The sequence below is a fragment of the Hemiscyllium ocellatum genome, chromosome 21, assembly GCF_020745735.1.
Source record: "Hemiscyllium ocellatum isolate sHemOce1 chromosome 21, sHemOce1.pat.X.cur, whole genome shotgun sequence".
Lineage (NCBI taxonomy): Eukaryota > Metazoa > Chordata > Chondrichthyes > Orectolobiformes > Hemiscylliidae > Hemiscyllium > Hemiscyllium ocellatum.
Genome location: NC_083421.1, coordinates 43,218,239 through 43,245,959, shown reverse-complemented (window position 1 = coordinate 43,245,959; position 27,721 = coordinate 43,218,239). Strand labels below are relative to the sequence as shown.

At 39.1% G+C, this 27,721-nt stretch overlaps 1 protein-coding gene across 4 annotated transcripts in view; it reads left to right on the top strand.

The window, feature by feature from the left end:
• Positions 1–27,721, top strand: part of dennd1a (DENN/MADD domain containing 1A) — a 509,155-nt gene that overhangs the window by 436,234 nt on the left and 45,200 nt on the right. For all 4 annotated transcript variants that reach the window (XM_060841064.1, XM_060841063.1, XM_060841067.1 and 1 more), the window contains exon 19: positions 10,830–10,961. In XM_060841064.1, coding sequence (XP_060697047.1) covers positions 10,830–10,961 — 132 coding nt within the window. The remainder of the gene's footprint in view (positions 1–10,829; positions 10,962–27,721) is intronic.

The following is a 27,721-nucleotide window of genomic DNA, read 5'->3' as shown; positions in this document are numbered from 1 at the left end:
GCAGATGGGGTTCAGTGCGAAGAACGTAAGGTGATTCACTATGGTACAAAGAACACAAGGTACATTATATTCTAAAGGTACTATTCTAAAGGGTGTGCAGGGACAAAACGACCTGGAGCATATGTAAATAAACCAGTAAAAGTGCAGGCCAGATAGAAAGAACTGCTCATAAAGCGTATATAAAAGCTTAAAGGTGATTTGATAAAAGTTTACAAAATCATGAGACTTGGGTTGAATAGGGAGAAGCTGTTGCCACTTGTAAACAGATCAAGAGCCAGAAGGCACAGTTCTAATGTATTTTGCAAAAGAAGCAAGTGCAAGGTAAGAGAAAACCTTTACATTGTGAATGAATAATAGCCAATACACTGGCATCATAAGCATTTTTTTCACATAATCCATGAAACTTCAAGAACAGTCAGATATCATTTGCTCCCAGTTAGCTTATGTGAATCATGTGACCATACTCTTGGAATTTTGCAATAAAAGCAGACAAGTTAACCTCACGAGTGAACACCAATCTCACCAACTAAAAGTATGTAAAAATATTGAAAGAAACAAATCCTGAAAATAAATCCGTCAATAATTACATTCAGACTTCCTAACATAGTCTCTAAGTATTGAAGTTTGACACAATGCATGATTTAACAAATATTTTATTAAAAAGTAATATTTTCTTCACATTTCAAAAATGTTCCCTTGTTGCAAATGTATTAGAAACTTGCTCTGTACTGTAAACAGTTTATACAACAGTATCTATCTTAATAATACCACTCTTCAAGTCCAGTTCTCTAGTTCATTTTTCTCCAAAGTCTCTCCAATATGCTGACAGTTTGTGGCTGGATGACCCTGAGTACTGTTTTTGTGATGTTCTTTTGAACATAATGCTTTGAAAAACTAAGCAAACTTTAATAAAAATAGAATCCTTGTAAGACCATAAGATGTAGAAGCAGAAGTAGGTCATTGAGACCATCAAATTTGCTTCTGTATTCACTCAGACCATAGGTGATTTGATAATCCTCAACTTTCCTGCCTTTCCTCCATGACTGTCAATTCCTCACTGATTAACAATCTCTGTATTTCAACCTGAATGTACTTAATGACCAGCTTTGACAACCCTTTGCAGTAAAGGATTCCACTGGTCCACTAACCTCAGAAAGAAGATATTCCTTCTCACCTCTGTCTTAAATGTGTCAGATTATTCCCTGTTCTTCCAAATCATGCTCTCTGATCCTAGGACCTCCCAAAAGGTGAAACAACCTCTCTGCACCTATCCTGTCAAATCCCCCTAAGAATCTTGCATGTTTCAATAAGGGAATGTCTCATTTTTCTAAACTCCAATGAGTGTAGGCTCAACCTACTCTCCTTTTCTCATAGGGCAGTCCCTCTATAGCCGGTATAAACCCAGTGAACTTTCTTCGGGGACCGCCTGCAATGTCACTACTCTCCTTCTATCAGGAGTCCTGGAATGTTTCATTAGCAATTTGTTAAAACTTAACTTCATGGAACTTACATTATAAGTCCCAATTTGTCCATCAGAACTTTTCTATCAAAACTAAAATGCTAAACTTTAGTGCTATGTACACCAATTGTAAGTTAAGATTCTGACTCCACTTGCCTAACGTCTTGCTAGACTCACCTCAGTCGAAAGGCTGTTGAATGTAGCAATGATTGTTTTGGGGATGGGAGGATAGGTATGCGATTGAGTTAGGCCCGCTGGCCCTGAAAGCAGAACATTAGTGGTCACTAAGGCAGAGTTGGGGAGGAAATAGAGTTCCAAGGCCTGTTTTGGTTCTCTGGGACTTAGCCCAATTCAGTGGTGACATGGTAAATAGTTGCAACATCCCTAAAAGTACTAAAAATATCTTTGTTGATAGTACATGTCAAGAGAGTGTTTTAAGAAGACATTAATACAAATTATTAAATGATCACCTTGGGCAGCAATTAGAGTCATAGAGTCATAGAAATATACAGCATGAAAACAGACCCATCGGTCCAACCTGTCCATGCTGACCAGATATCTTAACCCAATCTAGTCCCACCTGCCAGCACCTGGTCCATATCCCTCCAAACCCTTCCTATTCATATACCCATCCAAATGCCTCTTAAATGTGACAATTGTACCAGCCTCCACCACTTCCTCTGCCAGCTCATTCCATGCACGTACCACCCTCTGCATGAAAAAGTTACCCCTTAGGTCTCTTTTATATCTTTCCCCCCTCACCCTAAACCTATGCCCTCTAGTTCTTGACTCCCCGAACGCATGGAAAAAACTTTGTCTATTTATCCTATCCATGCCCCTCATAATTTTGTAAACCTCAATACGGTTACCTCTCAGCCTCCGATGCTCCAGGGAAAACAGCCCCAGCTTGTTCAGCCTCTCCCTGTAGCTCAGATCTTCCAACCTTGGCAACATCCTTGTAAATCTTTTCTGAACCCTTTCGAGTTTCACAACATCCTTCTGATGGGAAGGACACCGGAATTGCATGCAATATTCCAACAGTGGTCTAACCAATGTCCTGTACAGCCGCAACATGAGCTCTCAACTCCTGTACTAAATACTCTGACCAATAAAGGAAAGCATACCAAACGCCGCCTTCACTATCCTCCTGCGACTCCACTTCCAAGGAACAATGATCCTGCACTCCAAGGTCTCTTTGTTCAGCAACACTCCCTAGGACCTTACCATTAAGTGTATAAGTCTTGCTAAGATTTGCTTTCCCTAAATGCAGCACCTCGCATTTATCGGAATTAAACTCCATCTGCCACTTCTCAGCCCATTGGCCCATTTGGTCCAGATCTTGTTGTAATCTGAGGTAACCCTCTTCGCTGTCTACTACACCACCAATTTTGGTGTCATCTGCAAACTTACTAACTGTCCCTCTTATGCTTGCATTCAAATCATTTATGTAAATGACAAAAAGTAGAGGACCCTGCACCGATCCTTGTGGCACTCCACTGGACACAGGCCTCCAGTCTGAAAAACAACCCTCCACCACCACCCTCTATCTTCTACCTTTGAACCAGTCCTGTATCCAAATGGCTAGTTCTCCATGAGATCTAACCTTGCTAATCATTCTCCCATGAGGAACCTTGTCGAACGCCTTACTGAAGTCCATATAGATCACATCTACTGCTCTACCCTCATCAATCTTCTTTGTTACTTCTTCAAAAAACTTAATCAAGTTTGTGAGACATGATTTCCCACGCACAAAGCCATGTTGTCTATCCCGAATCAGTCCTTGCCTTTCCAAATACATGTACATCCCGTCCCTCAGGATTTCCTCCAACAACTTGCCCACCAGCAAGGCCAGGTTCACTGGTCTGTAGTTCCCTGGCTTGTCTTTACCACCTTCTTAAACAATGGCACCACGTTTGCCAACCTCCAGTCTTCCGGCACCTGATCTGTGACTATCGATGATACAAATATCTCAGCAAGAGGCCCAGCAATCTATCCTGTCTGTACCTGACATATGCTTCCTTCTTTTTCTTAACCAAACCCTCAATTTCTTCAGTCATCCAGCATTCCCTATAGCTACCAGCCTTCCCTTTCACCCTGACAGAATGTACTTTCTCTGGATTCTTGTTATCTCACTTCTGAAGACATCCCATTTTCGAGCCGTCCCTTTACCTGCGAACATCTGCCTCCAATCAGCTTTTGAAAGTTCTTGCCTAACACTGTCAAAATTGGCCTTTCTCCAATTTAGAACTTCAACTTTTAAATCTGGTCTATCCTTTTCCATCACTATTTTAAAACGAGTAGAAATATGGTCGCTGGCTCCAAAGTGCTTCCCCACTGGCACTTCAGTCACCTGCCCTGCCTTATTTCCCAAGAGTAGGTCAAGTTTTGCACCTTCTCTAGTAGGTACATCCACATACTGAATCAGAAAATTGTCTTGTACACACTTAAGAAATTCCTCTCCATCTAAACCTTTAACACTATGGCAGTCCCAATCGATGTTTGGAAAATTAAAATCCACTACCATAACTACCTTATTATTCTTACAGATAGCTGGGATCTCCTTACAAGTTTGTTTCTCAATTTCCCTCTGACTATTGGGGGGGGTCTATAATACAATCCCAATAAGGTGATCATCCCTTTCTCACTACATGGAGAACTCAAGAGCCAGACTAAGATGAAATAATAAAGTCCAAGAACTCTAAGACAGAACTATGCTTTTCAAAAAAAACGTTGCTATTCTTGAAAATTCATTCAAGGCTTTTAAATATCAAGTAGCTAATCTTTTACAAAAACAAAGTCCAAAATCACGCACCAGGTTACAGTCCAACAGGTTTGTTTGAAATCACAAGCTTTCAGAGTGTAGCCCCTTCATCAGGTGAAGTGAGAGGGAAGCACACACAACCCAGAATTTATGGCAAAGAGATCAAGGGCAGAAAGATCAAAAGATCGTACAAATTCCATAGGTGTATCAGGAATAAAAGAATGACTACAGTAAGACTGGGACCAATCAAGGATAGTAATGGGAAGTTGTGCATGGAGTCAGTGGAGTTAGGAAAAGTGCTAAATAAATATTTTTCGGCAGTATTCACACTGGAAAAAGACAACGGTGTCGAGGAGAATACTGAGATACAGGCGACTAGAATAGATGTATTTGAGGTGCACAAGGTGGAGGTGTTAGCAATTCTGGAAAGTGTGAAAATTAGATAAATATCCTAGGCCGGATGGGATTTATCCAAGGATTCTCTGGGAAGCCAGGGAGGAGATTGCAGAGCCTTTGGCTTTGATCTTTATGTCGTCATTGTCTACAGGAATAGTGCCAGAAGACTGGAGGATAGCAAATGTTTTTCCCTTTTCAAGAAGGGGAGTAGGGATAAACCTGCTAATTAAAGATCAGTGAGCAAAATGTTAGAAAAGGTTATAAGAGAGAGGATTTATAATCATCTAGAAAGGAATAAGTTAATTAGGGATAGTCAACACAGTTTTGTGAAGGGAGGTCATGCCTCACAAACCTTATTGAGTTCTTTAAGAAGGTGACCAAACAGGTGGATGAGGGTAAAGTGGTTGATGTGATTGTATATGGATTTCAGTAACGTGTTTGATAAGGTTCCCCACGATAGGTTATTGCACAAAATATATGGCATGGGATTGAGGGTGATTTAGCGAATTGGATCAGAAATTGGCTATCCGAGAAAGACAGAGGGTGGTGGTTGATGGGAAATATTCATCCTGGAGTTCAGTTATTAGTGGTGTACTGCAAGGATCTGTTTTGGGGGCACTGTCGTTTGTCATTTTTATAAATGAACTGGATGCGGGTGTAGAAGGATGGATTAGTAAATTTGGGGATGTCACTAAGGTTGTTGTGGTTCTGTTCGCTGAGCTGGGAATTTGTGTTGCAGACATTTCATCCCCTGTCTAGGTGACATCCTCAGTGCTTGGGAGCCTCCTGTGAAGCACTTCTGTGATGTTTCCTCAGGCATTTATAGTGGTTTGTCTCTGCTGCTTTCGGTTGTCAGTTCCAGCTGTCTGCTGCAGTGGCCCGTATATTGGGTCCAGGTCGATGTGTTTGAACTTGCAGCGTGGGTTGGTACCTGGGACTTCGATGTTGTGGCCATTACAGAGACGTGGGTAGAACAGGGACAAGAATGGCTGTTGCACGTTCCAGGGTTCAAATGTTTTAGTAGGATCAGACATGGGGGTAAAAAAGGGGGAGGCGTGGCATTACTTGTCAAAGACAGTATCACAGCAGTGGAATGGATGATGGAAGAGGACTTGCCATCTGAGGTAGTTTGGGCTGAGGTTAGAAATAGGAAAGGTGAGGTCACCCTGTTAGGTGTTTTCTACAGGCCTCCTAATAGTCCTAGAGAAGTAGAGGATAATATTGCGAGGATGATTCAGGAAAAGAGTGAAGGTAGCAGGGTGGTTGTTATGGGGGACTTTAACTTCCCAGATATTGACTGGGAGAGCTATAGCTCGAGTTCATTAGATGGGTCGGTGTTTGTCCAATGTGTGCAGGAGGGTTTCCTGACACAATATGTCGACAGGCCAACAAGAGGGGAGGCTATATTGGATTTGGTTCTAGGTAATGAACCAGGCCAGGTGTTAGACTTGGAGGTAGGTGAGCACTTCGGGGACAGTGACCACAACTCGGTGACTTTTACTTTAGTGATGGAGAGGGATAATCGTGTGCCGCAGGGCAAGAGCTATAGCTGGGGGCAGGGAAATTATGATGCAGTGAGGCATGACTTAGGATGTGTGGATTGGAAAAACAGGCTTCAAGGGAAGAACACTAATGAGATGTGGGGAGTGTTCAAGGAGCAGCTACTGCGTGTCCTCGATAGGTATGTACCAGTCAGGCATGGTGTAAAGGGCCTTGTGAGGCAGCCGTGGTTTAGTAAGGAATTGGAGTCCCTTGTGAAAGGGAAGAAGGCGGCATATGTAAAGATGAGGCGTGAAGGTTCAGTAGGGGCGATTGAGTGTTATAAGGTAGCCAGGAAGGAGCTAAAGAGGGAGCTAAGAGAAGCGAGAAGGGGACATGAAAAGTCTTTAGCTGGTAGGATTAGGGAAAACCCAAAGGCTTTCTATAGGTATGTCAAGAATAAAAGGATGACTAGGGTAGGTATCGGTCCAGTCAAGGATAGTAGTGGGAAGTTGTGTGTGGAGGCGGAGGAGATTGGAGAGACATTAAATCAGTACTTTTCCTCAGTATTCACTCAGGAACAGGACACTGTTGCTGATGTGAATATTGAATCACAAATAATTAGAATGGATGCCCTGGAAATATGCAGGGAAGAGGTTTTGGGAATATTGGAAAGGATGAATATAGATAAGTCTCCTGGGCCTGATGGCATTTACCCCAGGATCCTATGGGAAGCTAGGGAGGAGATAGCAGAGCCATTGGCCTGGATTTTTATGTCGTCGTTGTCAACAGGAATAGTACCAGAGGACTGGAGGATAGCGAATGTGGTCCCATTGTTCAAGAAAGGGAGTAGGGATAGCCCTAGCAACTATAGGCCAGTGAGTCTGACTTCAGTGGTGGGCAAAGTCTTAGAGAGAATGGTAAGGGATAAGATTTATGAACATCTGGGTAGGAATAACGTGATCAGGGATAGCCAGCATGGTTTTGTGAAGGGCAGGTCGTGCCTCACAAACCTTATTGAGTTCTTTGAGAAGGTGACCAAGGAAGTGGATGAGGGTAAAGCAGTAGATGTTGTGTATATGGATTTTAGTAAGGCGTTCGATAAGGTTCCCCATGGTAGGCTAATGCTAAAACTTCGGAGGTATGGCATTGAGGATACATTAGAGGTTTGGATTAGGAATTGGCTGGCTGGAAGGAGACAGAGGGTAGTAGTTGATGGATTATGTTCATCTTGGAGCGCAGTTACTAGCGGTGTACCACAAGGATCTGTTTTGGGACCATTGCTTTTTGTTATCTTTATAAATGATCTAGAGGAAGGACTTGAAAGCTGGGTAAGCAAGTTTGCGGATGACACAAAAGTCGGTGGAGTTGTGGATAGTGAGGAAGGAAGTGGTAGGTTACAGCGGGATATAGAAAAGTTGCAGAGCTGGGCGGAAATGTGGCAAATGGAATTCAATGTAGCTAAGTGCGAAGTCGTTCACTTTGGTAGGAATAACAAGGTGATGGATTACTGGGCTAATGGTAGGCTACTTGGTAGTGTGGATGAGCAGAGGGATCTTGGTGTCCATGTACACAGATCTCTGAAAGTTGCCACCCAGGTAAATAGTGCTGTGAGGAAGGCATATGGTGTACTGGGCTTTATTGGCAGAGGAATTGAGTTCCGGAGTCCTGAGGTCATGTTGCAGTTGTATAAGACTCTGGTGCGGCCTCATCTGGAGTATTGTGTGCAGTTTTGGTCGCCATACTATAGGAAGGATGTGGAAGCTTTAGAACGAGTGCAGAGGAGGTTTACCAGGATGTTGCCTGGAATGGTAGGAAAATCTTATGAGGAAAGGCTGAGGCACTTGGGGCTGTTCTCATTGGAGAAGAGAAGGTTTAGGGGAGATCTGATAGAAGTGTATAAGATGATTAGGGGTTTAGATAGGGTAGATACTAAGAACCTTTTACCGCTAATGGAGTCAGGTGTTACTAGGGGACATAGCTTTAAATTAAGGGGTGGTAGGTATAGGACAGATGTTAGGGGTAGATTCTTCACACAGCGGGTTGTGAGTTCATGGAATGCCCTGCCCGTATCAGTGGTGAACTCTCCTTCTTTATGGTCATTTAAGCGGGCATTGGATAGGCATTTGGAAGTTATTGGGCTAGTATAGGTTAGGTAGGATTCGGTCGGCGCAACATCGAGGGCCGAAGGGCCTGTACTGCGCTGTATCCTTCTATGTTCTATGTTCTATGTTTGTTGGTAGAATCTGTGGATGAGTGCCATGCCTCTCGGAATTCCCTGGCTGTTCTTTGTTTGGCTTGTCCTATAATAGTAGCTGGAACTGACAACCGAAAGCGGCAGAGACAAACCACTATAAATGCCAGAGGAAACATCACAGAAGCGCTTCACAGGAGACTCCCAAGCACTGAGGATGTCACCTAGACAGGGAACGAATCATCTGCAACACAAATTCCCAGTTCGGCAAACAGAACCACAACAACAAGCACCCGAGCTACAAATCTTCTCTCAAACGTTGGTCACTAAAGTTGATAGAGTTGTGGATAGTGCCGATGGATGTTGTGGGTTACAGAGGGATATAGATAAGCTGCAGAACTGGGTCAAGAGGTGGCAGTTGGAGTTTAATGCGGAAAAGTGAGAGGTGATTCACTTTGGAAGGAGCAACAGGAATAAAGAGTACTGGACTAATGGTAAGATTCTTGGTAGTGTAGATGAGGAGAGAGATGTCTGTGTCCATGTACATAGTTCCCTGAAAGTTGCCACTTAGTTGATAGGATTGTTAAGAAGGCATACAATATGTTAGATTTTATTTTAGAAGGATTAAATTTTGGAACCATGAGGTCATGTTGCAGCTGTACAAAACTCTGGTATGGCCGCACTTGGACTATTGCGTACCGTTCTGATCACCGCGTTATAAGAAGGATGTGAAAGGGTAGAGAAGATTTACTTGGATGTTATCTGGTATGGAGGGAAGGTCTTACAGGGAAAGGCTGAGAGACTAGATGTGTTTTTCATTTGAGAGAAGAAGGTTGAGAGGTGACTCATTTCAGACATATAAGATAATCAGAGGGTTAGATAGAGTAGACAGGGAGAGTCTTTTCGTTTGGATGGTGATGGCTAGCACAACGGAACATAGCTTTAAATTGAGGGATGATAGATATCGGACAAGTGCTGAAAGTTTATGATTTTAAATAAACCAGTTGGACTACAACTTGGTGTCATGTGATTTCTGATTTTATCCACTCCAGTCTAACACTGGCACCTCCACATCATGAAAAACAAACAAGCTTTAATTGATGCCCCAAATCAAAAAAAAAACAGCTGGTTCTTCAAACATCTCTTTGTAAGTTTTAAGCTATGAAGTTATAAGATCATAAGGGGCATGGATAGGGTGAATAGTCAAGGTCTTTTCCCCAGGCTAAGGGAGTCCAAAACTAGAGGGCGTAGATTTAAAGTGAGAGGGGAAAATTTTAAAAGAGACCTAAGGGGCACCTTTTTCATGCAGAGAATGAACTGCCAGAGAAGGTGGTGGAGGGTTTGTAATTTACACTTACATTTAAAAGGCATCTGGATGGCTTTATGAATAAAAAGGGTTGAGAGGGATATGGGCCAAATGCTGGCAAATGGGACTTGACTATTTTAGGATATCTGGTCAGCATGGATGAGTTGGATTGCAGAGTCTGTTTTCATGCTGTACATCTCTACGACTCTGTGACTGTATAACTCCTGAGATAAATATGTCTTTTGGAAATCAGCAAATTTTTCATCGAGATCTCTTAGGAAAGTGTCACCAAACAGATATTAAAACTGTCAGATGAGGGATTTTTACAATTTTTTTTAATTCTGTCTTTTTGCTTTTTAAATGTTTGAAATTTTAAGTAACTTCAATATTATGGCAGTTTTACAGACATCCACCCCTTCAAGAATGTTTACATCTGCTCCATAACTTTGTAACTCTCTCATTGCAGGTTAAGGCTTTTATCAAGAAGGAAACTCAGCCAGTCCTCTTTTCCCTACCCACAAAAATTGGATCTGTTCGATTCAGAAATTGTCTGCCATTTTGAGTGCTCCGTGGTGTCCTCCTGACTCTGAAAATTTGAGCATAAATCTTTGTCTTATTGTAGCCCACCTGTCACCCTCACTTATTTAAAATGAGTCACTCATTTAGGTTTAAAATATGACATATTTAATGAATCTTACTCTTCAAAGTTTCCATATATTTATAGGAGCCTGTGAACTAACTTACTGCTTGTGATCATAAAGTTCACTCCTAACCGTTCCCTGATTCTGAGCTTTCCAAGCATCCAGACACTGAATTAGTCTCGTTTCTACCCCAATTCCTGATGTGAATGAGACAGCAAATTGGGAAAATTAAATTTGTAATTTCTTTGGCTGCAGCAATTATTCCGATGTCAGTCTAAATTTGTTAAAAATAGGTTTGCACTGTTCCAATTGAAAACTGCGCTTTCAATGAACATCAGTCTTCTTTCATGTGTAGTAAGAAAAATTGTTGACTAATGAATTGTTCTTTTCTATTCCACTCACGATAACTCGATATAATTGTCTCTTTTTATGCATTAAGTGATTTGATATATCACTGTGCTTTTTGTTTTTACCTTTTTGTGTTCCTAATGTCATAATGCTTAGATAGCTTTTTCCCCTAGTACCTTCTCTTTGCCCCTTACCCTTAATCAGGAATTTCCTGACCTTGCAAATCATCTTTTCCTACCATGCAGGAAATGGCAGAGAATGGCTACTCTGTAGCAGGAGATGATATCCAACCGAAGAGTATTACATCGCCTATGTCTGAGAAGAAAGAAGGCAAGCAGCGAGAGGACCGGCGACCAATAACTGTGCACTTTGGGCAGGTATGTAGTTAAATTATCCAATCTGTGCATGGAATTGACCTTGCTATAAGGACCAAAGTAATTTAATCATTAAAGAGTGGCACTTTATATCATGTCATGCTGCCTTTTAATCCTTTCTCGTGAATGAATGCATGTAAATGAAATGATTCCTTTTATTATGCTTCTCACAATTTCTCTTTCTTCCATTAACTGTGTTCTTTGATTTTTATTATTTAATTGCCAAGAGCACTCCAGAGTTGCTCATTTAGTCTTCCTTCATTTCGCTGATATTCTGTTCCTTGTAAGAATGATATATGGTGAACTGACGGCAGTATTAGTTAAGCATTGAAGCTTGTGTTAATGTAGAAAAGCCGTTTGTAGGAGTTTCAGCATGCTTCCCAAAAAATGCAGTCAAAAAGCACAATCCACAAAATAAATTAGCTGCTGGTGAGATTTCATGATGAAAATATGCATACATTAAACTATTATTAGTGATAATAGAGGTCAGCATTTGCGGTTGGAATTTTTTTACAAAATTGTTCTTCACATATGGACCTTCCTGGAGGGACCAGCGTTTTTCCCTTTTCACTTCCTTTGAGGAAGATTAAGGTTAGGAATTACAGTTCCCATACTATCTTTGTCATAAGTGGTGAATGGTGTGAATTTTGGACATGCTGTTGAACAGAACTTAACTAATTTCTGCTGTTTATCCTGTAAATAGTACATACTGTAGCTTTGATGTGCTGGTGGCAAATGTTTAAACCAATAGATGGGTGCTAATCGAGTGGACTGTTTTAGCCCAGATGGGTTGAGCTTTTTGAGTGTTGTTGTAACTCCACTCATCCATGCAAGTAGAAAGTACTTCTGTTACATCCCTGATTTCCAAAACTTTGACTTCTGCAAGCCATTTTTATCTATTTAAAAATCTTGTACCACTTTGAAATTTATAGAGGAAAACCTGATAGATTTTCAGTGGCTGACAAAATTCTCCTAGGACAATATTCAATATATGTATGTTTTAAACTAGACTGCTGCAAGTTCATCAGGGATTTCTCTCATTCTACACAACAATAACTTATGGAATAGGAATTTCAAGATCAGTATGATCTATTATCCAGAAAAAATTTTAATTATGCAGAACTGTAAAAAAAAAAGTGGAACTTTATGATGTCTGAATTAGAGATCTTCATTTATCTGAACAGCCTTTTACATGGATCAATGAAAAGCATTCATAAGTCTTCTACATATTTTCTTTCTACAAATGCTGACTGGTGGAATACATTTATCTAGCAATTCCAATTTATTTCCGAACTCCAGTATTAACAATTTTTTTCCTAAAATCACTTTTCATTGTTGGTTCTGTCTGGCCAGGAGGTGAGACATGCACTTGAATTAACAGAAGATACTGGATGTAGGAAATTACTGGATGAGGATTTCATTTACCGATATGCTGATAATTTCATTACCAGCATGAGAACTCCGCAATCCAGTGTCCCTTTTGGTCATTATCTGGACAGAATTTAACATACTGTTTTTAATCATTATGAAGTGAATTTTGTTATTGGCACTTTTCTCTCAAATTTTGAGAAAGCAAAAGTGCAATTCACTTTCATATCATCCTTAAATAATTATTAGCTTTTGATTTGCAATACATTTTCAATATCTGTATGCTTTAAAGAAGACACAAAACAGCATTTGTTGAAATAAGAACATTTTTCTGAAGTAATTAGGATTTAACTCTGTACTAACAAGCTAAAACTCATAAATTAATCATGCAATATAATGAATTAATTAAAATGTGGTTAATGTTAAAGGTATCCACTTCTACTTCAGCCTCTCATCTGTCTTTTTCTGCACCTCTCTTTGTATTAATCCTTGCTAAGGGGAGAAGCAACAAAACAACAAATTCCCATTAGCTATGGTGAAGAATTGGCTGAAAATGGTCAATTTGCATATTTAGTTATTGAAGACTTGAAATAATTGAAGGGAACAGAACGGGATCAATGTGTGTCATGTGAGGTATTATTTGTCGGACAGGTAGCTGGTAATATAAATTAGTATTGGTGATGATAATCACAGAATAAATCTATCATATGTGTCTGTTCCATTGAAATTTTAATAACTGTGCAATAGCCTTTCTGGAGATGAAAGCATTTCCACCAGTGAGCATATAGGATTGTACTGGTGCCACACAATGCCACATTTCTGCACACTTTTGTGCTAATATCTGATGTCTGAAAAAAATTGATTGAAGCTGAATACCGCGTTTCATTTAATACCGTTCATACAACAGACAAAGCAGTTGACTCATTCATCATTTGCTTTTAGCTCAAGTCACACCCAAATCTAGAAACTGTTTCTGTGGAATCTTATTGTGCATGTTTTAAAAAAAAACCTTGGAGACAATAGAAAAAACCTTGCTGTGCACAATAAAATGGGCACAATGATTAGATTTTACAGCCTGACAACAAAATATGTAAAGCAAGAGGAGCAGTTTAAACAAACGAAATAATAAACCTCAAAACAAAAACTCAAATTATTGAGTACCATTATTATATTGTATTCATGTTCCTTATTTTAAATATGCAATACAGTCATTTGAAAAATAAAAGCATTCCATGCAAAACTGTTGTTTGTAACAATTAAAATTTCCTTTATTCTAACCGTATCAGCATAATCTATTCTCAACTTTAACATGCCTAAAAAATGCTGGTGAGTCAATTGGCTAATCCCCCTCCTTTTGAAGTGCAGGTGGACACCTTTTTAGGCTTTAAATAGCAGCTTCAATTATGACAATGTGCAAATATTTTCTATCTCTAAGTACAAAGTTATTTTTCCCAAAATTGAAGTGTAAATGAGCAGTGTGATATTTTGGTGACTTGTGTGAGTTTTGCTTGAACCTGTTTTATGTGCAGATACAACAGAAACTAAAATTAAAAGATGTATGTTAATTGTTTCAAAAAACATAGTACATTTCATTTCCTGGTCCTTGACTGTGTTTATGTTCATTTTATAAAACTATTGATTTACCAAGTTGTGGAACTGATACATAATTTTGTATTGTTTTAAACTGGTTTCCTGATAAAATATGACTTTTCCATTTCATGTTTTATGTTGCTGTAAATCTTAGTTTTAATCCATCCAATGATCAAAGGGGGGGAGAAGTTTAAAAATGAGAAATCTCCCATTTAAGATGGAGATGAGAAGAACTTTTTTTCACTTCAAAGGTTGTTGGTCTGTGGAATTCTCAGCCCCAAAGATCAGTGGTTACTGAGATATTTAATATTTCAAAATCTGTGTTTGTTAGATTCTTAACCGACAAGGAAATCAAAGGGATCGGGGGGTAGACAGGAAAGTAGAAACTTGAAACAGATTAGCCATGATCTTATTAATTGATGGAACAGAATTGAAAATCCCAATGTCTAATCCTACTCCTAATTTATATGTTCGTATGTATACCTTTATAAGTTTAATTGTTTAACTCTTTCTCATTCTTCCTATTGCATGAAATAGTTTCATTTTAGAGTGCGCATCAGCTAAGGTCACTGAGATTTTCGAACTGATAAGTATAATATATAATTTCACACATGCCACAGGAGATATTCTCATTGTTGTAGTTGAATTTTGGCAACTGTTGATATTTAGAGTTGGAAAATATTTGCTCATTATCGTAATTGATTCTGCTATTTAAAGCCTATAAAAGTGTCCAGCTGCACTTAAAAGAGGGGTACCTACACTGGGAGTTGTACAATCCTCAGCATCTTAGGTATGTTAACATCAGGAATAGATAATGCTGATGTTGTTAGAGTAAGGGAAATTTTAATTGTTATAAATGACAGTTTTGCATAGAATGCTTTTACTTTACAAATAAGTGTGTTGTACATTTAAAATAACATGAATACAACAAAATAATGGAACTCATTGATCGTAGGTTTTTGTTTTGAGATTTATTTAACCTGCTCCCCTTTCTTTATGTATTTTGTTGTCAGACTAAAATCTACTCATTGTGCCAACCCTATTGTGCATAGCAAAGCTTTTTTTATCTGTATCTCCAAGGTTTTTTAACATGTGCAGTAAAATTCCACTGTTAAAGTCTCTAGATAATCAAGTCTGATGAATGCAACAGCAATTGGGTGGTCAGTAAAATGCAAATTGTTTTGTAGGGAGATTGATATTGGAATTTGCTTAATTCAGCATGTAGAGCAATTAATGAAAATATTCTAGATTTTCAAAAGAAAATAAATAAGTTCTGCTGACTTTTCATTTCCCCATTCAGTACATTCATTTGTGAATGTGTAAACACGTTTCCTGTTGTATGCACATTATCTCTCATTGCCAGATACTGGTCTGGCCCTACCAAAGACATGCTTCTGTTTCAAATACTTGACTCTCAGCTCGTTTAGCTTTAGTTTGTAATTTGAGTATGTGAGTTTAGCAGTAGACTCTTTTTTATTCTTTGCATATGTATACGCTTGCCTATTCTGTTTAACATTGTTAAAGCCTAACCACAAAATATGAAGCTCAAGGTATAATGTGTATGAGGGACGTATATGAATACATAATTGTATTGAGACAGAGATACGCACACGCATTTGTTGAAAGCAATATATTTCAGCGAGAGCAGTAGACAAAGATATACTCAAAAGTAGAGTCAACTAATTGACTTTTTTACTCTGGTTGATTTATATTATTTGACTCGTACTTATTCAAATTTTTCTGAGCATTTTTATTTGATGTTTGATTTACTAGCTGCCATGAGCTATGGAATACAATTTACATGGAAAAGTGAAGACATAGCAATAAAACTGCATTGAAACCTGATGTGGCTTTATGCCGTCAAAGTTTGTTGAAGTTCGTACGTATGTCATTGTAGCTGAGGGGTGTAACTTTATAAAATGCAAATTAGATTCCATGAGTAGCAATAGGTATACAAACTGCAAAGTATTTTTCCAATGCAGAATTGCGGGTTTTGTTAAAAACTGAAGACAGTAGTTATAATATTATAAAGCTTTCTTATGCAAACGATGTGACGAGCTGTTTTTCATCATTTGTCAACTGCTTAATACATCTGCCAGTGTTATCCTGGTGTGCACAAACAAGACAGAATTTTAAAAATGCATGCATGTGGATTAGGGTCAAGCCCTGTGTTTTTCTAATACAGCAGGTTCGCTGGTACAACTGCAGAAGTAGATCTAACCAACAGCAGTGAGATGCCTTAATTGAGACATGCTGTCAAAGTGACAAACACATTTGCATAAAATGTATTTATTTTCACTGTAACGGCCTGCAGTTTGCTGTTGGTTGAACATTCTTAATCAGCTTTCTCTAACCGTGCCTGTGAAAGCTGTTCTATACATTGTGCTCTTCCACATTGCATGACAGTTTGTCTAAAGGGGGAAGGGACAAAAAGCTGATTTTTTTTTTATATGCTGCTGTTTTTGCCATTGGACCTGTTTGCTTGGATAGAGCACATGAAAAAGTCATGCTCTTAGTATTGCCTTTACCTTGCATCTGTACATATAGCTGAAAGCTGTAACTGTTCAAAACAGTTTTCAATTCTGCAGATCTGTCGTATGTGTCATGATCTGAATATCAATATTCTTTGAAAATTAGACATTACTTTTCAAAAAGAGATGAGCTTCAAGTAAAAGAATGAGTACAGACAGTAGGGAGACTACAGGCAATAAATAGCTTTTTTGCATTTTGATCCAGAAACCTTCAGTACATATGTACAATGGGATAGCAGCGTAGCAATTTTGACTGTACATTTTTGAAAAATACTTCAGCTAGCTAGCTTAAAAGACTGAGTATACCTACTCCAATTTTGGAGTCAGTTCTTCGGCAATATTTTGCTAATTGATATGCATCCTTGGAAAATGTGACGATAGCGTTTCATCAGATGATTTCAGTAACTGGTGTAAAATCACCAACCTGAGCTTAAAATAGTATCTGGCATTTTTTTAGCTTAATTCTTTGTCTCCTGATCGATCCCCAGTCAAATTTCGCCTAAGAGGAGGAGTATATTTTTGAAATTAAGTTATTATTACTGTACATTATTCATACTATTATTGAGTTCCATAACTCCGTAAGTTAAAAGAATGTGTTTGATGCAGGCAATTTATTCTACAGTATCCCAACCAAAGTAAAGCATCGAATGAAAGTAACGTCCTTCGAGTGATATTTGGTCGCCTTGTACTGAGAGTCTAGTGTTGACCTACCTCCAGATCCAATAATTAAATGAACCTTAAATCTTTATTTGAAAGGAGGCTATAAGGGAAAATGTCCCTTTACTGAAGGTATCATTCAACTGAAGGGAGATTCAACCACCACTGGGTCTAACCCTGTGTGTCTAGCTTGAGCCTCATAATATAATGCTAACAGTCCTCTTATTTGTCTTAATTTTCTCTCACCTAAGCAATTCATTTTTATGGTACTGTGAAAGCAGCAACATCCAAGAGGACTAACAGATGCTATGCCTTAAAAGAAAATTATTGCGTTATACTGTTGACTAAAATCATTGCTTTGATTTTGTGCACTTAACCTAAGATTGTATCTCTCACCATATAGTTAGTGAGAAAAAAAAATTACCTCAGTCCAAATGAACGGCACAAACTGAACTATTCCAATGTGTCTGATATCTCTCTAATTTCCGTGCAACAAACTCAAGAAAAAAAACGAGGACTGGGAGAGACCAGTATTGTGTACTATGTTGTGGTGTATAGGATAATATAGCAACTTGTGAGTTAATTGGTTTGGTGTCTTTTGCCTTTACAGTGTAACATTTTTATTGCAATAAAATGGGATTGTTAGTTACCTTCTGTTGAAGTGAGTGTCCACATCAAAAAGGAATTTAAAAAGTTGTAGGAACTGTTTGAATTGTTGGAATGTGGTGACAATTTTATGATTTCAAGTAGAATATGATGTTTTCACCAAGGGTTTGGTAATCTGTTTATAGATTCACTGCTTGCTTCCTAATTGTGACACAACATCACTTCTGTACTCCAAGTTAGATAGCTTTGCATCTGAAGTATGTCCTCCACAATCATGGTATTGACAAGTTTAATCAGTTTACATCAGAAGCGTAAAATTTATAAAATATGGGAAATAGTCATCTGGTCAGGCAGCGTCTGTGGAGATAGAAGTGCAGTTAAAAGACTGGATTTTTTCTGAGTTACACCAAATCTGGTGACCAATAAAAATAGGCGAGAGCCAGATGTACCATCTGCCCCATTTCTGCTGGATTCCATTTTTTTTTGGTGTGGTACTCAGTGGGGAATGAATCACAAAAATAGGTGACTCAAGCTCACCAGGGCTGTTTTAAGTTCGTGCTGAGTTCAAGCACATCCCAATTTCACGGTTGTAAGGGTTTTAACGACAGTGTAGAATGAATTTAGGAAGTACACATTAAACAATCGTAAATTGCACATAATGTCTGTTTAGGTGTCTGATGTTATTTAAATGTGAAGCCCTTAAACATGGGGAGAAAAGGGTTTCAGCTTTCAATTGTGACAGAGGACAGGAGACATATGGTACCAGAGCTGTTTGATTGACAGGCCATCTGGTATGGCTTAGAAAAGGAATTTGGCCATTGGTTTCTGCAGTTTCATAGAATCATAGAATCCCCACATTGTAGTCTTAATTCCTGTTTTTTTTAAAGAGTTGAGCCTATTATGAATGTTTGGCTATATTTCAAAAGTTTTAAAATTATTTAGCACTGCCTCCCATTGAGGTATATGAAGAGGCTATGAAAGAATTAGTTCGCTGCCTTTGATGTGGTTAATAAGTATAAATTTGTTGCATTTTACAGCACATTGACTAATTGAGAGTATTTAACTTTTTCAAATGGGTTTCATGCATGAGGTTGATTTCTACATAAAGCATGTATGGGTGAGAGTACTCTTCAGTTGTTAAACTTTTTTCCTTCATCTCCACATGGTTGCTGAGTCTGCCTGTGATGTTTGAATGGTTTGTGAAAGAGGGCTGGGGAGGGAATGTGGGTAGGTCAGGGCTAGAGAACCTAGCTGCCTTTTTTTAAACAGCTACACCAAGATCTCAGAACCAAAGTGAGCTTTCTAATCCACCCAGTTCGGCATCCATGCCCCATTCAGGGCTGCCGTCAAACTGCCTCTAGAGATTATGGGCCAGACTTCACCATAACCCGCTTCCTCAAAATGAAAATAAAGAGAAACGAAGGGCTAAACTTGGAAGTCTCCTCACCTGAACTTCCTACTTCAATGGCAAAAATTGAAGGCAGTGAATTTCAGATTGGTAACTTTTGATTAAACTTATGTACTTGTGTGTTTTACATTATATAAAATACAAAATTCTAGTCAATCATGGATGGATCAGTTATTAGATTATGCAAACTGATGAACTCAGGAGGTCAACAGTTCCAATATGTTTTTGTTACACTCACATGTAATTGCAACTCAATTTATTTCTTCATGGAGAATATGTTCATTTAATTCAAAATATTTCTCCTGTAATTAAGTTTGAATTTTTCATAGATATCGTTCTAATCTTTATTTTTGATCATTTTACCCCACACACACATCCAATGTAAACTTTTTACATTTCGAAGCAATGGATGTTATTGAAAGCAGTTCAGTGCTAAATATTCTTTGTAGTTCCCAAATTTCTTTTAATGATTATCAATTGCATGTAGCAAAAAATTAATTGCATTTTGTGAAACTAAGTAATTCATTGTTCCCTAAATAACCCCAAACATTTTAATCTTGCATTTTAAGTAAATGCATTCATTCACAAATGAGACTGGAGTTCTCAAAGAACCTGAATTTGATGATTTCTGAACACTTGCAGATACTGTCATAGTTTGAGAGTATCCTGGCAGTTAATACTCAATGTTGGAAATAATACAACAGATTGTACAACTGAGCTTAAATTGCTTCTGGCTCAGTTCCAATCCACATCTCTAGAGTGATATTTTATGGTCTAATCCTTGATCGAAGGTTCCTTTAGTTGTTGGGCTTTTCATCAAAATATTTAACTGTTGTTATTCTTTTAACATGATCAACACTTTGCATTTTATTTTTTAAAGTGCAGTTTTATATGCATGCTAGTGAAGTTCAAGAGAAAGTTAATTCTAAATGATTACAGAAACTTGCATTTATTCAGTGCTTCAGTGTTTTAAAACATCTGCAAACACTTTATTAGAGAAAACAAAATTGACACCAAGCCATGCAAGAGAGTAACAGGGGAGTGAGTAAGGAGCTGATCAAATAAGCAGGTTTTAAGAATCATTTTAAAGGTAAGAGAGAGATATTGAGAAGTGGAATGTTACACAGGGATTTTTAAAAACTCATTCATGGCATGTTGACTAGGCTAGTATTTATTGTCCATTCCTTATTTCCCTTGAGCTAAGTGCTGGAAAAAGTCAATGATATTCCTGTGTCACATGTGGGCCAAACCAGGTTGGGAGCATGAATTTCCTTCCCTAAAGGACATTAGTGAAACAGCTAGATATTTACAGCAATCAACGATAGTTGCAAAATCGCCATTAAACTAATTTTAATTAGAGTTTTTTTTATACTGGATTTGATAGGTTTCCACCATGTGCTCTTGTTTCCTCCCACACTTCAAAGATGTGCAGGTTAGGTAGATTGGACATGGGAAATGCAGGGTTATGGGGATAGGGTCGATGCCAACTCGATGGGCCTAAAGACCTATTTCCACACTATAGTGATTCTATGATTTGAATTTCACAATCTGTATGGTTGACTTCAAACTCGTACCATCAGAATATTAGAGGCCTCTCAATTATAGTTCAGCGATATTACCAATACACCTCCCCATATAGAACCTAAACAGTTAAATATGTGGTTATTGAAAATGGGAGGTGGGGGGGAAATTGAGGGTGCAAAAAAGTTCAGAGTTCATTGAAGGGTGTAAAGCTCAATGAAGTTGGCAGGGGTAAGTTGAGGAGAGTCGTGGAGGGAATTGATAGCAAAATGTTTAAATTTGAACCGTTCTAAGCATTGGTGACACAGAGTTGTATTTAAATAATTGACTGTAGTGTTCTTTTAAAAATAGTAGTTGACATTTTGCCTTCCACTATTTTCGGAATGAAAGCTGTAGATTTCCCTGACCCTTTTTGATTTTGGCCTTATTTTGAAGGGCAAAGAACAAGTGATCAGAGCAGCATGTTGATCTATCGTTTGCAAATTGTTATTTTTGAGAAGTGGCTACAGTGAACATCTGCATAAGATTTGGAGATGTCGGTGTTGGACTGGGGTGGACAAAGTTAAAAATCACACAACACCAGGTTATAGTCTAATGAGTTTAATTGGAAGCTCTAGCTTTCGGAGCGCCGCTCCTTCAGGTGGTTGTGAAGTACATGATTGTAAGACACAGAATTTATAGCAAAAGTTTACAGTGTGATGTAACCAAAATTATACATTGAAAATTACCTTGACTTTGTTGAGCCTTTCATCTGTTCGAATACCATGATAGTTTCACTATTTTATGTGTAAATCATAAAACCTTTTTTTAAAAACTTTCATTCTCAGGTTAACTATAACAATTGGTATTAGCTAGACAAAATGTTGAAGATGTTAGACCCTGTGTGCTGTTGTCTGTGCCATAATATTTATTCTAATCTAAAAAGTGAGATAACAAAGTCTTACATGAATTCATGCAGTTTTTGAGCAAAGTACAATGGAACTCTGCAAGTACAAATTTACCCCACAAATGTATGTGTGTATATGGGCCAGACCAGGTCAGAATGGCAGATTTCCTTCCCCAAAGAACATTAATAAACTAACTAGGTTTTTATTACAATTTGACATGGTCAGTATTAGACTAGCATTTTAAAAAAATTAGAGATCTTTATTGAATTCAAATTCCATCACCTGTCATGGAATAATGCTTTTAAAAAGGGACAAGATCAGTAAAATAGAAGCTTTAGATCTAAGGATCAAGAAACAGAATCAATTTTTGTGGAGCTAAGAAATAGCAAGATGCAGCCAACATTGGTGAGAATTTTTTATAGGCCACTAAACAGTATAGTAATGTTGAACATGAAGTTGCCTTTAATCTAGGTAATAAAATAGTAATGAATAACTTCAGTTTACATAATCTGGATAAGCCTAACCAGCATTAATGCAGGAAAGGATGAATTCATGGAGTTTGCATATGATGTATTATTGGAGCAGTACATCGATAGAGCCACAAAGTAACAGCCTATTCTAGAGATTGTGATGTAAATGAAATAATAATCAATAAGAGCTAATTAATAATTTGGCTGTAAAGGAGTCTCTAGGAAACAGTGACTATAATATTATATAATTTGGTATTAAGTTTGAATGTGATGTACAGATAGTTCTTCGAAAACACATGAATTGACTGTAACACGATTGATGAATTGTGGATGTTGTTTGCGTTACCCAAACTTTCTGTTGAATGGGTATAGCGGGTTTTCCATGGCGCGATCTTCTACAGTGCAATTCTGTAGCAGTTTCCCATAGTGCAAGGTCACAGAGAAACACACTGTTACGTTATAGCAGAACAACTGTGGTTTATTCTGAAACTAAGGTCTTCAGTCTGAAGAAGGAAACTATAAACACACGGGCAATTGGTAGATTGGAAAAACATACTAAAAGATTTAGCAGGAGATGAGCAATAGCTGGTATTTAAAGAAGAACTATGTATGGTCTGCAACAGGTGTGCAATATCTAAGGGACAAACATCCAGTGGGAAGCAGCATTCAACCATGGCTAAGAAAAGAAATTAAAGAACGAACAAAAGAAGTGGCTAATAAGAATTTAAGAAAACATTGTAAGCCTGAGGATTGGGAACAGTTTAGAACACAGCAATAGATGAACAAAAAAACTTATACAATTGAAGGAAAGCACATATGCAATCTTGTGAGGAACCTAAAGGTGAACTGTAAAATCATCTTTAGGGATGTGAAAAAGAAAAGATTTGCGAGGAGAACTGTAGGTCCATTACAGGTGAAAGCAGGGGAACTGTAGGTCCGTTACAGGTAGAAGCAGGGAACTGTAGGTCCGTTACAGGTGGATGCAGGGGAACTGTAGGTCCGTTACTGGTGGAAGCAGGGGAACTGTAGGTCTATTACAGGTGGAAGCAGGGGAACTGTAGGTCCGTTACAGGTGGAAGCGGGGGGACTGTAGGTCCGTTACAGGTGAAAGCAGGGGAACTGTAGGTCCGTTACTGGTGGAAGCAGGGGAACTGTAGGTCCGTTACAGGTGAAAGCAGAGGAACTGTAGGTCCGTTACTGGTGGAAGCAGGAGAACTGTAGGTCCGTTACTGGTGGAAGCAGGGGAACTGTAGGTCCGTTACTGGTGGAAGCAGGGGAACTGTAGGTCTATTACAGGTGGAAGCGGGGGGACTGTAGGTCCGTTACAGGTGAAAGCAGAGGAACTGTAGGTCCGTTACAGGTGAAAGCAGGGGAACTGTAGGTCCGTTACTGGTGGAAGCAGGGGAACTGTAGGTCCGTTACTGGTGGAAGCAGAGGAACTGTAGGTCCGTTACAGGTGGAAGCAGGGGAACTGTAGGTCCGTTACTGGTGGAAGCAGGAGAACTGGAGGTCCGTTACTGGTGGAAGCAGGGGAACTGTAGGTCCGTTACTGGTGGAAGCAGGGGAACTGTAGGTCTATTACAGGTGGAAGCGGGGGGACTGTAGGTCCGTTACAGGTGAAAGCAGAGGAACTGTAGGTCCGTTACAGGTGAAAGCAGGGGAACTGTAGGTCCGTTACTGGTGGAAGCAGGGGAACTGTAGGTCCGTTACTGGTGGAAGCAGAGGAACTGTAGGTCCGTTACTGGTGGAAGCAGGAGAACTGTAGGTCCGTTACTGGTGGAAGCAGGAGAACTGTAGGTCCGTTACTGGTGGAAGCAGGAGAACTGTAGGTCCGTTACTGGTGGAAGCAGGGGAACTGTAGGTCCGTTACTGGTGGAAGCAGGGGAACTGTAGGTCTGTTACAGGTGGAATCGGGGGGACTGTAGGTTCGTTACAGGTGAAAGCAGGGGAACTGTAGGTCCGTTACTGGTGGAAGCAGGAGAACTGTAGGTCCATAACTGGTGGAAGCAGGGGAACTGTAGGTTCGTTACAGGTGGGAGCAGGGGAGCTGTAGGTCCGTTACTGGTGGAAGCAAGAGAATCTATACTGGAGAATAGGCAGAGAAGCTAAACAATTGCTTTGTGTCTATCTCCACGGAGACAGATACAGAAAATTGCCCCAAAATGCTAGGGGGGCAAGTGATTTGTGAAATTGAGACATTAAAAGAAATTGTTGTTAGTAAAGATACAGTGCTTAAAAAGTTAACTGGTTTGAAAGTTGATAAATCCCCCACGCCAGGGGATTGTTTTGAAGGAGGTGGCATAGGATAGTAGATTGGTAATTACCTTTGAAAATTCTATAGATTTGAGACAGGTTCCTGAGGACAAAATGTACCAAATGTGACCTCAGTATTTTAGAATAGAGAGACTGAAAATGTGGAGAACTACAGACTTTCAGTTTGACAGATGTACTGAGAAAGATGTTACAATTGATTATAAACTGGACACAGAAATTATTGGTAAAATTAGATTAACATGGATTTATAAAAGGGAATTCTGTTTCACAAACTTGTTGTTTTTTTGAACTTTCTATTCGTGGGTGTATTTAGAATTTCAGAAAGCTCTAAATAAGGTTCCACACATGTGGTTAGTAAACAGAATTAGAGTACATGGGAGTAGTGGTGATACACAAGTATTGATTGAGATTTAGTTAACAGAAAGCAGAGAGTAGAAATAAGCAGATCATTCTCAGGTTGGCAGGCTGTTACTAGTGAAGTACCACTCGGATCAGTGCTGTGGCCATAGCTGTTCACAGTTTATATAAATGATTTGGATGTGGGAGTCAATTATAATATTTCTGAATTTGCTGAGGCTAGAAAACTAGGTGGGAATGAAGGTCATAAGGAAGATACAGGGCGATTTCATGAGTACTTGGACAAACTGAGTGAATGGACAAGAACGTGGGCATTGGAATATATTATGAATTAGTGTGAAGTTAGTCACTTTGGAAGGAAAAACAGAAAAACATGATAGGAGGAAACAGAAAACATGATAGTCTGGAGTTTTCAATGGCCAAATAGTGGTTTGATGGGAATTGTACTTGGAAACCCTGAGGAATCTCCTCCACAGCAGACTCAGAAGTTATTGCTTGGGAGATTAAAGATTCCACTGGTCAATTTGCCTACGCCTTCCAAAAGTCTCCGTTAAATTATAGAAATCAGAGGTGTTCATTCAAATTAAGTAAGTGTTACTCAGGAAAAATTAGACAATTAGCTATGTAGTCTCACTCCTGTATAACTGTTCCATTGATCCAAACTTGCCTCTCAAACACCCAGGTGCCTCTCCCAGATCCTTACGTGACATCCCTAGACACCATCTGTCATTTGCTCTGAGCCCAAGCTGATATCTCCCTTCTCACACTGCAGACTTGATCTTCCTGCCTCTTTCCTCCCCATCCTGGGACCCTAAACTCATACTTACTTTGCGTACTTAATGTTTGACAGCAACTGAAGGGTGGTTGTCTGTGATTCTTGATGTTCAAATATCAGGATACAGCAGCTGACTGTTTTGAAAAGAGGAGCACAGTTTGCTTTTCCCAATGGTTCTGCGTGATGCAAGTGCTGTCAGATTGGAATTACAGTGTTACATTTCTGATTGGAATCTCCTGTCCGAAATATTAAATTGCCTACTTTTACAAAAGGAAGGACTGGAGGAGCAGTCTGAGTGAGGTTGCCACTCCTTGTAAAACCCAGTCCAATATCTCTTCAGTGGTCAAAGCTTGGGAAATGTTGGTGTCTGAATGGGCCTGAGTGTCCTTGTTCAGGAGCCACTAAAAGTTGGAATGTTTGTATAACAATCAATAAGGAAAGTAATCACAAGGTTGGCCTACATCACAAGGGGATTTGAGAACAGAAGTAAAGGTATCTTCTGACAGTGATATAGAGACTTGGTGAACCTGCACATGGAGTATTATGCACAGTTTTAATGTCTTCTCCTCAGCAAGGCTTTACTTGCCATAGAAGGAAGGCAGCTGAATTTCACCAGGCCAATCCCGGAATGCTGGGATTGTTTGATGAAGAGAAATAGAGGGAACCAGACCTATGTTCTTTGGAATTTTGAAGAATGACAGGAGCACCATTAAAACTTAGAAGTTTTAACTTATAAGAAGTTTGTATGTAGTTGGAATGTTTCCCTAGTGGTGATTTTAAAACCAGGGGACGTAATCTCAGAATAAGGGGTTGGTCATTTCAGAGGAATTTCTTCACTCGGGTGATAAATCTTTGGCATTCTGTACCCCAGTGAGCTGAGGAAGCTCAATGATTGAGCATGTTCAAGACAGAAATTGGATTCCGGGAGACTAATGACGTCATAGGACATGGTGATGTTTTGGGCAAGTGCGTTGAGATAAATAATCAGCAATGATTTAATTAAATGGAGGAGCTGATTCCACTGGATGAATGACCTCCTTCTGGTACTATATTCCTGAGCAGTAGCTGCTACTGGTCCTGAAACGGGGAGAGGCCTAGAATCATGGAGGGACTGAGACCACGTGTGAGTCAGTGCAGAACAGGGCCATGGGAAAGGGGTCATAAGACAGAAGGCAGATGGAGGTGAGAAGCAAGCCATGTAGGGTTAATTTTAAGCTGCCACTTTCTTATCCAATAAAAGTCCCTGATTGAGCACTAGGTATCTTTGAAGATTGGCTACCTCCTACAAGGTTACTGGCAAACTCAATAGAAGGCTATGCTGTTTCTATGTAACCCCTAAATCAGTACAAAATTTTGGTGAGCTCGGGAATAATTAGTGCCAGTTGGTTCAATGATGATCCTAATTTACATGCTGCTGCAAGTGGGTGCGTTCTGCCCATGGGCAGCCTGTTGCAGCCTCCAACCTAACTGCAAGAGGTTTCTGCTCCAGGAGAATGATATTTGGCTTCTCCCATGATTAAAAGGACTAGTTGCCATGATATATCAGATATGTAACCTCCAAAAGAGTACAAAATATCCTTCAGCTCAATAACCACTGACCTAAACAACCCTGTGATGGGTTGGAAGCTTTTGAAATATTGCTTTGCTTGTCGTCTTCAGTTTTATACTTGACATGAAAATAGTGTTCTTGTAGAATTATGGTCTTCAAGTCTGCACTCAATATTTTTGACTGACCACATGCACTAAGTACTTAGATATTGATTATGGGCACGTTGGATGCCTGCATAACTGAACGAGACATTTTCCATCTCCCTTCACCTTCAGATTTTTCAAACCAGCATTTTCTGGTCACCCAGAAAGAAGCAAAGGAGTATTATAGGGACCCTACTAAGAGTTCCCTCATGCTGGGAAAATGTTCTAACCTATAATGCGTTTCATCAATTAAAAATGAAATATTCTACATGAATGATATTCAAACCTAGCTTTCTGAACAAAAGTATGTGCGGGTGCAAATTCTCAGAGCTGTTGTAACAATGGGGCAATTAAGTATAATTTTAAAAAAGGCTTTGTGCATTAATACAGTCTTAAGGTTGGCAAAGCACCAGAATAATGATGAGAATTTCACTTAAACTTCTGGAAGCTGTCAGCTGCTCTATGGGAAATGACGAGGAGTTTCTGTACATTCCTTTGCATGGATTAGAATATATCCAACCAGATTTTTGACAGGAACAATGTTGTCCATTGCTTAGGTTGAACATTCTGTGATTTTTATTCATGACAGATTAAGTCAGTTGCAGAGGTTAAGATGACACTAGTAAA